Source organism: Sceloporus undulatus, chromosome 5 (assembly GCF_019175285.1).
Source record: "Sceloporus undulatus isolate JIND9_A2432 ecotype Alabama chromosome 5, SceUnd_v1.1, whole genome shotgun sequence".
NCBI classification, from domain to species: domain Eukaryota; kingdom Metazoa; phylum Chordata; class Lepidosauria; order Squamata; family Phrynosomatidae; genus Sceloporus; species Sceloporus undulatus.
The window spans coordinates 145,480,302-145,494,986 of NC_056526.1; the positions used below are offsets into that span (position 1 = coordinate 145,480,302).

At 38.0% G+C, this 14,685-nt stretch overlaps 1 protein-coding gene across 14 annotated transcripts in view; it reads left to right on the top strand.

Annotated features, from left to right (window-relative positions):
• Window positions 1-14,685, top strand: part of SH3D19 (SH3 domain containing 19) — an 84,434-nt gene that overhangs the window by 53,847 nt on the left and 15,902 nt on the right. For 10 of the 14 annotated variants that reach the window (XM_042466681.1, XM_042466685.1, XM_042466689.1 and 7 more), the window contains 6 exons: window positions 3,209-3,467; window positions 4,746-4,814; window positions 4,920-5,060; window positions 6,666-6,738; window positions 10,462-10,592; window positions 14,313-14,371. In XM_042466681.1, coding sequence (XP_042322615.1) covers window positions 3,209-3,467; window positions 4,746-4,814; window positions 4,920-5,060; window positions 6,666-6,738; window positions 10,462-10,592; window positions 14,313-14,371 — 732 coding nt within the window. Of the gene's footprint in view, window positions 1-3,208; window positions 3,468-4,745; window positions 4,815-4,919; window positions 5,061-6,665; window positions 6,739-10,461; window positions 10,593-14,312; window positions 14,415-14,685 lie in introns of all 14 variants that reach the window. The other 4 variants (XM_042466692.1, XM_042466684.1, XM_042466691.1 and 1 more) reach the window with 3 other exon arrangements.

A 14,685-nucleotide genomic window follows, 5' to 3' on the forward strand; every position in this document is an offset into this window, starting at 1 on the left:
AAGTTTTGTAATGCTTTACTCTATAGAAAAGAGATTGTTGAGCCTGCCAACATGTAAGTGTACAGTAAATTGGAAATTATATTCTTACACTACTTTTCTCACACTGCTGTACTGTATTAGAAATCTTAAACTTATCATGGTACTGGAAAAGTCCCGTCTAACTTCGCAAGAAAACAGAACTTTTTTTTCATTTCAGAAATCTAGTTACAATAGCACTAATCTCTAGAGCAGGGGTCCCCTAACTTTTCTCTTGAAGAGATTGTGGACTTCAGCTCCCAGAAGCCTCAGCCATGTTGGCCAATAGTGTGGGATTCTGGGAGCTGGAGTCCAAAATCCCTTAAAGGGCACAGTTTGGGGACCACTGCTCTAGAGCATTGTTTCAGCAAGCTTCAGTTAATCTCAAAGGAGATGATGCATCATTAGTGCTGTTTAAGTACCTTGCAGAAGTATTCATGCCCCTTTGACTTGTGTTACTCTGTAACTGAAATGCATTTAATTAGAATTGTTAGCACTTGTACACAAGATACTCAATAGTGTGAAGGTGAAAATTGTGTTATTGGTACATAAACATTAAACAAAAACAAATGGGCACTTGTTGAATACACAAGTATTCCTCATCTTGCTGTTATGCTTAAATAAGCTCTGCCTCCAGAAGTTACATAAATAATTGAATAGAGTCTACCTGTGAGCAGTTCCAGTGCCACATAATCACAGATTAAATGCACATCTATCTCAAAGTCCCCAGAGTTGTTGGAGAGCATATCTTGTCAGATAGCATTATGAAGATCAAGCATCCATCCAAACAAGTCCAAGATCAAGTTGTACAAAAGTGCTAATTGAGTTATAAAGAAATATTCCCTGGAACACTGGTAAATTCATTATCACAAAATAGAAAGGATGTGGTTCAAATTTTAACTCTATCTAGACAAGGCCTCCCAAAATGCAGTGACCAGATGAGGAGGGCATTAGTCAGAGAATCAGCTAAGATGCAAATAGTAACTCAGAAGGAACTAGACTATCAGAAGAGATGGGATGAGCTTCATGGAAGAGTGACAAGAAGAAAGCCATTCGTCGGACAGACTCATATCAAAGCCCATTTAAAGTTTGCAAAAAGGCAATGTAGGAGACACAGCAAACTTGACTTGATGAAACCAAAACTGAACTTTTTGACTTTGGCACAAAACACTACTTGTAGTGCAAAGCCAACCTGCTTATTATCCAGAGAGTGCCAGTGAAGCACTCCCCACAGGAACTGAGAGTCTGGTCAGGATTTAGAACAAGATGAATGAAGCCAAATACAGGACATTGTAGAGGAAAATCTGTTTCAGTCTTCAAGGAACCTGGAACTGATGCAGAAGATCACTTCCAGCGGAATAATGAGCTTGGCATCAGCCTACCTAATACTGGAATAGTTTAAAAACAAGAAATTGAATATCTTAGTATGTCTGCCCAAAATCCAGACCCCAAGCTGATTGAGAATCTGTGGCAAGAGTTGAAAGCTGCTGTTCACCTATGGTCCCCGTCCAACTTGACAGAACTGGAGCAATTTTGCCAAAAAGAACAGCAAAAATAGTAGAACCCCAAGTGTGCAAAGGTAATGGAAACCTATCCAAGAAGATTCACAGCTGTAATTGCTGGCAAAGGTACTTCTAATGAATATTGACTCATGAGGATGAATACTTATACAAATACCAATTTGGTTGTCATTTTGTTTACTTAACTTTTGTGTCATAATAAAAATACTTTGCACCTTGTTAAGTATCTTGTGTACATTTAGTGATAACAATGCCAATGAAATCCATTTGAGTGTCAGGTTATAAACAACAAAATGTGGGAAAATTAAGGGGTAAATACTTCTGCTTGACAATATTTGAAATGTGGTCTTGGAAGTGTGTTCTTGGATACCATGGACTGCTAAAAGGACTAATAAATGGATCCTAGAGCAAATCAAGTGTGAACTAGAAGCCAAGATGAGTAAACTAAAACTGTCATACTTTGGACACATCATAAGACAACATGTTGTTGTTCTGTGCCTTCAAGATGTTTCTGACTTATGGTGACCCTAAGGCAACTGTCATGGGGTTTTCTTGAAAAGATTTGTTCAGAGGAGGTTTGCCTTTGCCTCCCTCTGAGCCTAGATCATGTGAATTGTCTAAGGTCACCGAGTGGGTTTCCATGAGGTTCCATGAGGTTCAAATCAAAGTCATAGTTGTTCAAATCACTACATAAAGCTGAGTCTCCAAAGACGTGACTCACTAGAAAATACCTTAATACATTGAAAGATAGAAGGCATTTGGAAAAGAGGAAGATGGAATTACAAGTGGATAGACTCCATGACTCTGAAAGGCTCAGCTCAAACACCACAAATCTTCAAGAATCTTGAAAGAAACAGAATGTCTGCCATCATCCATATTTTGCATTTATGGTTGGCAAAGTTACAGTAGCCTTCCCAAAATAGATTATTTTCAGATGTGACTACTGCCTCTGACATCATTTCCCAAACAGTTGGGGAAGACTGATACTTAGTATGGAGGTAAGGATCCAGGTAATGTAGAAAGCACTGGGTTGTTTTTTTAAAGGTTGCTTTTCAAGCATAATACACTCTGAGTTGCAGAGGACAAGCATGTCCAATCCTGATGTCACCTCCATTATAATAATAACCAACACATAAATTGGTTGAGATGAGTTTTCTCATTCTACCAAAAGGCAAGTTTGAACACTATCCATGGTTTTCTCTCTATAACTCAGCTACCATTTTCAGCTTTGTCTTTTTATTATGAATATTTGTAAATAAAAGAATGCTTAAGTAGGGAAAATGTTACTTTCAAAAAGAATGAAGCTGTATAATATGCTGGTGGGGTGATCAAAGACAGTTCTAGACACATATTGTGAAAACATTCTGTTGAACTCATCTTACAATCCCTTTACATTCTAACTAGCTGATTCAACAAGACGTTAGTCAAAACAGCTTGGACTTGGTACATCCAATGCCTTTGACAAGATTAGACAAAAATCTTTAATGATGGCCTGCTTTACTATGGTAACTGATTGTAATTAAAATTTGTCAGTAGAAGTGGACTTCTCTATTTGGGAAAATAGGCTGCAATTGATTCTGCCCCTCCCCGGTGGCTTTTGTTTTTTCTTATAATATTTTTGTAAACAACTAAATGACCTGTTTTGTGTCATTATACTTCTTATATATCTTTAGGCCTAGTGAGGGAAAAATGGTGCCAGCTCGACCTCCTCCACCTAAGGGTGCTCCAGGAAGACCACCACCACCAAAGTCCACCAAGTCCTCATCACAAACTGGCAGATTTTCTCGTTCAGCATCAGACATGGCTCTCCACAAGAAATCCAGTCTGTTTGGATTAGAAGTCAAGCAAACAAAGAGTGATGTCATTAAAAACCTTGACCCAGCTTTACCTCCTCGACCTAAACCAGGTCATCCTCTATATAATAAGTACATGGTGAGTTGGACAGCAGCATATTTTTGTTTATTCCAGTTCTGATTTTAAAAGAAACTTATCAGTCACATTTGTTTTAAATATGTTAAAAGTTTAAGATCAGTTATGTTCGAGATAAAAGACAAGGAAAGGTTTTAGATAAGCTCCAGACATTGCTCCAGACAGCAGTGATAATATCTAACCAGAAAGCTATTCAAATATTTTTACTCCTGTTCGAGGCTATTGGGCTTTTGCCCGTTTGGTGTTATGGTGGCCAAGTTGTCCTCGTTGATGCTGCTAGCATTTGCAGACTAATAGCAGTTGCACAAGGATAGGTCCATACTGATAGCAGAACTTAATTTGAGCCAGGTTTAACAATGATATAGCTACAGAGGCTTTCTCCATTCCATAAATTAATTCCTGGAACTTTTCAAGTTGGATTAGATTCCTTTACATTATCATTCTTTCCCCATCCAGAAATATATAAAAGTGAAAAGAATTGATTTCTTGTGAAAGGGCTTGGCTTCCAGGCAAGCTTAAGCCACGGAGATCTCATTTTGCAAATGAAGCTCTGAAGTTAACTAATCTTGGTGTCAGACCCATAAGCATGGCTCTGTCATGATGATATGATGGCATGATGATATAGTGTTATGATAACATGCTGATTTATTGAAAGCATGATACTAATCATATTTGAATCCAAGCGTGGGAAATGATGGGAGTGGGCAGATGGCCAGTGGTGAGAAGGATTGTGGTTTTATGTCTCTTCTTGCAGCAGATCTGGGCTGTAAACAAGGGATGCTCTCCTTCCTTAAGTGTGATTGAATGATAATACAAGAAGGGGAAGAGGGAACATGAAATATTGCTTTGATCTGGATCAAATGCCAGAGATTGTGGCCAGGGAGGGGGCTGGATAATGGAAATTCTTATGTTAAGGCCTGAGGGGGGAAATCTTCAGTTCCAACAAAAACCCTGAAAGGGTGACTACTGTCTCAATACATGGAATAAAAGTATTTTATATTCTATCACAACGAGATGTTTTCCTGGTTATTGGGAGCTGAGTTCACTGGTCCTGACACTTGGGGACTGATTACATACCCAAACCCTAATTCATTATACATTTGTATTCTCAAAGTAGACTTCTAAATTCATGCAGAAATCTGAATGCAAATGAAGAAGCTGATCTTTTTCCTTGTTCTTGTTTTGTTTCTTCACAATCTATAACAAAACATTAAGATGACTAGCAGTTTGACAAAAAAAATCATTTTGACTGCTATACTTAATAGATTAATTTGTTTTAAGCTTCCTGTGCCCCATGGAATTGCCAAGGAAGATATTCCTCTCCAAAATACTGGACATCTCTCTTGCAAGGTAAACCTGTTGTCTGTAGTTGTGAATATCTGAGAACATGCTCATGCATGATTTTAAATTGTGAAACTTATTTTTTATTTTTTTTATTTTTTTGCAACTTCAAAGCAGGGAGATGTGCTTGTGCTGGTGGACAAGGTTGACAACAGTTGTGTTGAGTGTCAAAAGGGAAAAGAAAAAGGCAAGGTTCAGTTGTCCCAAATGCAGATAATAACTCCACTGGATGACAGTTTAAAAAGTAAACAGAAGGTATGAATTTCATATATTTATCAAACAGTACATATTAAAAATAGAGAATAAATACATTTTTAAGATACAGAAAGAGTATATAGGTGCAAGATACAGATATGACCCAGGGCCCTTCCAAAGTTCCTGAAGCTTATCCCTACTGAAGAAAAGGTGGGAGAAAACAGCTATTTTATCTAAAGGTAGAAGACACCCCCTTACATGGTGTTTTACCCAAATCCTCCCCTCTTGTACAGAATCAGAATTTGGCCTTCAGCCCCATCCACTTTATTTTCTTTAAACATTGGGATATTTTCATCTGACGCACAGACTTCTACAAGTTGCTTACTCTTGATATACAATATAGAGCAGTGGTGGCCCCTGAGTTTCTATTGGAGTTTCGCAAGATTGCAGAAAAGAAAGAAACAACTGTAGTGAATGGGCACAGATATGGTACTAGTCCCTAGCACACCAGAAAAAAAATAGTTACTGACCCTACATATCAGATAACATATCCATGGGTAGCAGTACATCTAAAATTCACAAAACAGTGATACCTTTATCAGACCAACCCAAATGCACAAAATACATGTTGCAAGCTCTCGAAGCTCCACTGGTTTCTTCATCTGGGAAAGATGTTAAAAATCATACAGGAGAGGGGGGAATGCCAAAGTTAGTTATAAGCCTGCATTTTGTCAAGATATAGCTGTTCTCAGTTCAGGTGATATGGAGGGACATTTTTGCAAGGATGCCTCTCCTTCTTCTGGCCATATGGGTACTCTAGGAAATAAAAATTAAGTTCCATTAGCAAGATAAAAAGAGATGCTCCTCTTGAAATCCAGGTTGCCTCCATCCTTTGTAAAGCTATGTGCTTCTTTGTTAGGCAGAACACCACTGAATTTCTAAAGAAGTCCTTTACGCATTAGGAAATATTTTTAGGTGCTGGTTAGGTAAAACTGAGAAGTGCTGATATAGAAAGTTCTTCCATAAGAACTCCATATTTTTATACATTTCTGCAGTGCCTAATATAGTGTATTCGGCTTTTCATATCCGTGGGGATTCCATTTGGGATCCCTCATGGATAACAAAAAATACAACATAATTTTCTTGGTATAGTATGGGACTGTTTGACATGTTGTCATTTTGGATGACATATATGATATGAAGCCCTTATCTATCAGTCTTAAAAAAGATAAGCATGGATTGTGTGTTCTTAAATATTTTGCTCAATTTCCCCAAGAGGACTTAGTTTCACTGGTGCTCTTGTAGCTGATTTTAAAAGTTCTCAAATAAGAAAAAAGCTTAGGTAGGCACACATTTCATTTAAGGTAACAAAGCAGCTTCATGCAGTTTTCAAAGAGGTGATTTTCTTTTTGCTGAGACATGTACTAGGCTGGTTTAAGACCATTGATTTTCAGTGAGATCAGGCAGCATTAAAACCCAGATTAGCTGAGAAAAAGAATCAGACCCTGCATTTTATGTCCAATAGCTTCTTTTAATGTGTCATTTAGCAACGTAATTCAGTGAAGGATGTATTTCGATCAGTGATGGGTGTTCCAAACCAAAATTAGGTTTCCCAACAAATTATAGGTTCAAGCATCATAATTTCTAAATCTGCTATTTTTCAAGGGTTCAGACAATATGTGGAATGTTTCTGATCCAAGTGCTCCTCATGCAGTAGTGCTGCATAATTTTATAGCAGGTGAGTACAGATATATGACAACTATATGTTTAAAGTTATTTAAATTCTGCTTTCTTTTCTAAGCATGCTTTACAGATGTTAGTTTACTTTCTGAATTCTTGATTAATCTGATTCTTTCAGCAATCCATGGGAGTTTTGATCTCAGATTGTACTGCATGCCAGAGCTGGTGTGGTTCTAAAATACAGCTTGTCCAAGAACAGTAATATAATTGAGACATATTCTCTTCATAGTTTTCTGATCACTGTCATAATTGATTTATAAACTAGTCAGGCCACGCTAACAATGTTACTACAAGGCTGCAGTGCAACAGTTTAAAAAGTCAATTTGTATGTGCAAGGCTTCTGAAAGATTGGTTGCAGAGGAGTATGATGGTAAATGTATATTAGTATATGGTAGGACAGAAAAAGGCAGGAGCTTTCCTTTGATCCTTTCCAAAGTATAGTCCCCTCTGCCCATTCTGAATAATGGCCAATTTCCATTTTTATTTTGAAACAGGACTTCTCTAATGTGGTATATATGTTTTTGAACAAGCACCAGTCCTAATACTGATTCTTAGAGGGCCCCATTGCTTACATTCTTCTATTCTGATTACTGGTCATAACTGCTAAATTTGCTTAAAAGGCTTTGGGGAGGGATTCAGTTAAAAAGCTTTTAGAAATTCAAGTAAGCTCTGTCTGCTCGATCACCAAAAATTTCTGTGTCCATTTAAATAATCATGGTGACTTGAATTTTGAGAAAGAAGTAAAAAAGTGAGTTTGGCATCCTTCTTTTTAAGAGTCCTGTGACACATGTGAGGTAAATTTCAAATGCAGTCTTTAGTGCTTTGCACTGAATAAAATAAATGCTAACCAGTCCTGTTCAAAATAGCAATATTCAAACTTGCCAGGCATATCAGATCTGCTCAGATAAATTTTGCCTGTGGTGGTCTGAGCATTGGACTGTGGCTCTGAGACCAGGGTTTGAGTCCCAGCTTGGTGTGTAAACCCACTGGGTGACATTGGGCAAGTCACATTCTCTCAACTTCAGTGGATGGTGATGGCAATGGCAAACTCCCTCTGAAGAAATTTGCCAAGAAAACCCTGTGATAGGTCTTAAGTCGTAAATGACTTACGTAAATGACAACAAACAGAAGCAAAAGCAATGTCCTGAAAAGAAGAGCAGGGAGATTGTAAGTGATATGGCAACCTCAGGTGCCTTAGGGAATAGGGCAGTGCATCATTTCCCACTAATAGTCAAAAACTGATAGAAGCTGCAAGCTGCTTAAATTAGCTTAAACTGGGCCCAAATGTCTTGGAGGGTTTTGAAAAGGTGCACAAAGAGTCCCCCCCCCTTTTTTTTTACTAATACAATCCTACAAAATAAATCCCCTGTCATGTGTTACAGGCTGGCCACTGAGTATGATATATAAGTATTATGTCACAGAATAAAGATAAGTAGGAACAGTAGGATCTGTCTCTGATGAGACAGTTGGAGGCTGAGAATGATACAAATCTAGTTCAAGAGAAACAAAAATCAGGCTGACTGAGCCTCACATACAGATATGTCTGTGTATAACAGCTGCTTTGAAGCCAAAAATACCATTCATAGCTGACATGACCCAGACTGTGCTGGTAAGCAAGAACATCTGATCTCAAATACTTTATATAAAATGGCCAAGGATATTATCTTCTTTGGATGCCTGTGTGTGACCTTCACAGATAGTATATGGGTTAGGACACCCCAGTGTAAGATCTATGATGTGTTTCTTACAATGACTGTAATAAATGTAATGTGACTAGACACTGAAAGTCTGTGTTCCTCCCTGAGAGGAGTGTTTATTTGTATAGCCATAAGAGTGTGTGTGTGTGAGATAAAAAATGAGATTCAGTGTGGTGTAGTGGTTTGAGCATTGGACTATGATTTTGGAGACCAGGGTTCAAATCCTGGCATAGCTGGGTGACCTTGGGCAAGTCACTCTCAGTCTCAGAAGATGGGAATGGCAAACCCCCTCAGCAGAAATTTGCCAATTTGCCAATGCTAGGTTTGCTTTAGGATCGCCATAAATCAGAAACTGCTTGAAGGCACACAACAACAATAAAATAGCCTAAAAGATTAACAGAAAGCCAGTTCATTCTCCCATACCATACTTGGTAATTCAAAAAGAATTTAAAAAACCCTTTACATTTGCACTATTCTTTTTGGATAAACTGGTATATTCTGAGATTACAATACATGAATCGAGTGTTGATGTTAAATCTGTCTGTTTGGACTTCATTGTTGTTCACCAGTTGGGATCTGAGGCAACTAGATAATGACAAGGGGAAACTCCAAACAGATACAGATTTGCTGAAAAATACCCCTCAGTTCCTCATTCTAAAGTGAGAGGGGTGGGGAATCACACCTGTTTCCCATACTTAATGCAACAAACAGGTTGTCGGCAGGAAACTACTTTATAACCACTGCTGTACCTGATATAGGTGGTGTATGTATGCTGTTTTATGAAACATGTCCACAATATAAAAATATACTTTAGTTTCCGATCCTTAAATTTTCCATTGCCATCGTTGATTACTTAAAACTCCATAGCACACACTCAGAACATAAACAGACACAAAGTTCTGTACAAAGTTTTAAATTATGATGCTTAAAACGTATTTTACATAAATGATTTGTGATGTTTTATTATGTAGAAGATGTTGTCAATATGCCTTACTGATCACTTGCTTTTTTGAAGAGGCAGTGATTTTGTTACCCTGCTTTGTTTTCCTGTTAACACCCAGTTGGTAGTTGCCCTGTTTTCTACTTACAATTTAGTTAATTCACTCAGAATGACCTAGACCTGATCCTGAGGTTCCACCTCTAGTCAGGAACACCCTAGAAGGATATAAAGGTTTTAAAAATGTGAAGTCTTGATGATTTTGCTATCAGCTGCTCCATCATCAGTCTGACCAGATACACCTGGAGTCTTACTGCCTAAGCAGATCCTCACAGTTTATACCATCTCTTCTTCAGCCTCTTGCATGAATGTTTTGCTGCTATCTTCTTGTTCCCCAAGCATTTGCCTGTCTGAAGTGATGCTTGGATAATGTTGGATGGATACTATCCAATTATATCTGCTAAGATGAACAAAGACTCGAAATGGCTGAAAATGGCTAATCCAACTGCCTTAAATCATAGCAATATTATGGATGGCATCCTCTTGGTGAATTGCAATGGCATAAATCCAACTTGTGCATTGGCTGTGTCTCTGTAGCCAGATGCAGAACAGATAGACTTCTAGAGGTCTTGGTGGATGATGTCATTGTTCTATATCTGGCTATAGGACCATAATCAAATGTGTTTCTGATTCCCTGTGCTCTCCACTGGTCACTAAATAGATATGGAGGAGGATTCCTATAGCTAAGAGGAGGATGTAATATAATTACACATGTGGAAATTTTATACTATATCTCCATCTCATAATCTCAGCCTATATTACTAAAACACATTCATAAATTTCACACAACTTAAAAACTGGAGTTTATGTATTTTCGACACATGTTTAGTTAATGTAATGCAGTAGCTTGCCCACTGGAGATCCATTTCCAAACTACAGTATAGTTGCTGTTGGCAGTGCTAAATTTCTTTTTGTTTTAGTATTTTCCAAGCTTTGGTTTGTTTTTGCTTATATTATTTGTATTAAATAAGGGTATATTTAGCAAGATTCATTGCATCATGTACAGTAACCCTTTTCTCTCCCACAGAACAAACTGGTGATTTGGACCTCAACTCTGGCGAGATAGTTTATCTTCTGGAAAAAATAGATGATGAGTGGTACAGAGGAAAATGCATGAATCGCACAGGGATTTTTCCTGCTAGCTTTGTCAAAGTTATTGTAAGTAGGCCACTTTGAGTAAAATATAGACCATTCCATCTGTGTACACATCCTGGTTCTAATTGAATTTCTCCCCTGTGCATGTTATTGAGCATGCCATGTAGATAAATCTTGCTTGAGTGCACAAAGCAGATATCAAGTTGTTTGTGAGGTGCAGCAAGTCTGTTTAATCGTGGCATTCTGCCTGACTGTTTATGGGCCTCATTTTCATGATAATTTCAAGTTAAGTGAGAACACATCCTTTACTTAATTCAAGTATGCTCATAAATCATGCCACAGCAGTTTCCTTTTGGATTTTTCCTTGGTGCATCAGATAAGAATATCTTCCACTGCTGCTCTTATGTATTTTGCTTGCCCATCAAGGTGTTCTCGTTCTATGAAGTCAGGTTGCTGAAGGTGCCATGCTATATGTCATGTAGGTAGTCAGTAAGAAATGATAAGAAATTTATGGAACTTCATTTACATGTGGTGTAGAACCTCTTCTTCAAAAGCCTATAGAACAGCCTACCACTGTCTGGTCCCATTAGGCTTCTTGAATGTCAACTCCCATCAGTACCAATCAATATGATCAGTGGTTATAATTTCTTGGAGCTGTCATCCAGAACATCTGAAGGCCACAAGGTTGGGGGAAGACTACTCTGGAACAATCCCAAAAAATGAGAGAGGAAGGCAACTGACCAGAGGAGCAAGTCTGAAAGATCTGAACACTAAATCTTAGAATTAATCAGATATTTGAATTTATCAACCTCCCGTGCATATTTCTAAGACTGGAAAAACATCATCCATGGAAATGAGATATTTTGAGATTTCTTATCGTCTATCCACACTCGACATTTCTAAAGTTAGTTAATTTAAGAAAAAGTTTACTTCTTTCCTTCTTTAACAGTAAACAAGTTAAAATCTGTTCGTTAATACTTTTGAAAGCAGGCATAGACCTCAAATATTTGGAATGACAACAAATGGCTGTTTTCAAAAATCACAAGAGCAGAAATGCAGGCTGAATCCTCTTGGTTACTTTTGCTGGTGTAAATGGGGACTAACTCTGCTACTCCCTTGACTGCAAAGTCACTGGTGGGCTGCACAGTTAGACCATTGCCCTCCCACTTTACTCTGTACCAGATTTCCTACATAACCACACTTGCAGAGTTGCATGCTCTGGCAGCATTGATTAGTATCTCTGCAGATCTAAATAATAATAGGCAAAGGAGCAAAGATGAATGTAGTTCTCCAGATTGGGGGGGGGGGGGGGAGAAGAATCCTGTCCTACTTTTTCTTAGATGTGTTTGACACCAATCATAGGAAAAATAAACCACAAAATATTCTGTTTTGCATAGATAATGTCAACAAAGACATAGAAATATCCTGAACACAGATTCTGTTTTCATGAACAGCAGGGGCTCTATGCAGATAATTCCAAGGAGCTTAGATGTGTCAGGAAAAACCTGGCTTCTTGTCTGAAATTTATTAATTTGAAATAAGAATTAGACATCTGTTTATTACAAAAAAATTCAAAAAGTTGGGTCCCATACCTATCTCTCTGGGTTGAAATCCAAACTCTGTATTCAAAATCAATAAGGTAAAAGGTAAAGGTTTCCCCTTTGACATGATTATCCAGTTGTGTCCGACCACAAGGGTTGGTGCTCATCTCCATTACTTAGCCGAAGGAGCCAGCATTGTCACAGACTCTGTTATCATGTGGCCTGCATGACTGCACAGAACGCTGTTACCTTTCCACCAAAGTGGTACCTATTTATCTACTTGCACTTTTACTTGCTTTCGAACTATCAGTTAATAGCATACAGTTAATCACATACACTGTACTAGGTGACTGGGCTTCAGTCTATCAAGTTATTAAACCAGAGTAGATAGATACAGATCACTTTAAGCTTATATTATCCAGTACCGTAATTATTTGCTTTTGTGGATGCTCCCATGTATGCAGATAGCTTATTTAATTCACTGAAGTGGAATGGCACATTGTCAAAGAGATGGCAGTGGGTTTGTTGTGTGCCTTCAAGTTGTTTCTGACTTAGGTGACTCTGAGGGTTGTAGAGATGATTATGACTGGAATCCTGCGTTAACTATTGTTGTTGTCATAATTTCTGACTTATGGCAACCCTATCACAGGATTTTCTTGGCTAGGTTTGTTGAGAGAGGATTTGCCATTGTTTTCTCCTGAGTGTGTGTGAGAGAATGATATGCCCCAGGCCACCTGGTGGATTTCCATTCAACCCCTGGTCCCCCAGCGTTCTTCTCTAGCGATCAAACTACTATACCACACTGGTTGTTTGACCAGTGGATACTCCTTGCCTCTAAATGAAGGGCGGGAGTTTTCAAAGACACATAAAGTTGGAGATGGAGTGCATTACCTTTTATGGGATTAAATCACCTGACATTCCAAATACTTTAGCTTTGAATTTAGGATTTGGACTCCAAATACCAGAGTATTGCTCACTAATCTGAGGGGAATCCACTCTGTCCGCCTCAAGTAATGAAGGAGAGTGCCATGAGCCGAGGGGTTTTTGGGGGGGATGGAGAGGGTTACTTCTTTACAGGGTATTGCAAGATAGGTTGTTAACCTGAAGCCATATTGCCATGCATCTGCAATAGCTTGGGACACATCTGATTATTTATTTTGTGAACCACCCTGGGAATATTTATATTATATTGTGGAATAGAAATGAGTAGTTACAGATAATGACGATGGCCTAACAGAGTTATTGTTTGTATATTGGTCTTAGTACAACATGTGGACTTTTATCTGGAAATAGGTAGCCCGGTGAATGGATGAACACACCCTAAATGTAAACATAACTTCTATCACTTTATCACTAATGAGAAAACCCTTTGGGATGTGTGTGTTTTGTATGTGTGTGTGTTCTTGATTATTTCCAACTATTGAGACTACAGTAATCAGTTTAACTCCCCAAATATTTTCATTAGGCAATCAAGTGTTACTTTAACATAGAAATTAGTGAAGGCTGGAGAAGGAGTGGCTTGTATGTGGGGATGTAACAAACCACAATTGCAACTCTGCAGTTTAATAAGAAATCTGGCACTAGGTTTGCAATCAGGTTTTATAATAGTCAACCTGGGATTTCCATAGCTATGTTTATAGAATCAATTTCATGAGTATAATGTCAGAGAAAACCATAATGTCAGAGAGCCTCCGGGTAATTTATTATTACACCCAGCTTCTTAAAATTCTGCTTTTGTAGGAATAAAATAGTAGGATTTGCAACATATGTTTATATGTTTTGGCTTGCAGATGGTGAGATGTAGGAGATAAAAGTCCTGGAATTGAGAAAGCTGAATTATAATTCTGACTATTGTGACATGAACAAGCAGATAATAGACTGTAATATCAATTAGGAGCATGAGCCAAAGGCAACAGCATGTAATTACACTCTGTGCTGATTTCTGCTGCTCATGCATGCAGTGAAGAGGAGACTGTTATTATTGAACTGTGCTATTAAGATCAACAACAACAAAATATAAAATATGGTGTGTCTTCCAGAATATTAAATAAAAATTGACAATGAAAGATGTCAATTCAGTTTTGACTGACCAAAAAAATTGAACAATTGAGCATTGCCACATAAAGGCCATAGTTGGAACTGCAGTTTTTATCAAGCAAATTGTTAAAAAGGATATCCTTCTTTTAAATCCAAATGGAGTGAATAGCTGCGCTATTTAAATGCTTTTATCTTTCTTTCCTAGGTTGATATCTCAAGGGAAAACAACAGGAGAAAAACACCCTTTTCATCACCAAGTATCGTGTATGTTTTGATAACAGATGTTCATCTTAAGATAGTATTAAAAGTAAATATCTATTAATGGGACTGAAGGAGTCATGAGCAAAGTTTCACTTGAGTATCAAAGCTGCCCATTGCAGCCCCTTTTACCACCCTGAAAATTTGTTGTTGTTGTTGTTTTGGTTCAGGAAATTGTAATGACATGTAGATATGTATAGGTTGTCATAGCTTGAATTATTAAGTAGAGTGATAACACACCTCTTGCAGGGGCTTTCCACAAAGACACACATGGCTGATGCCCACAAAAAGATTTTCAGCCTGATCCTAAGGGGTTGTTA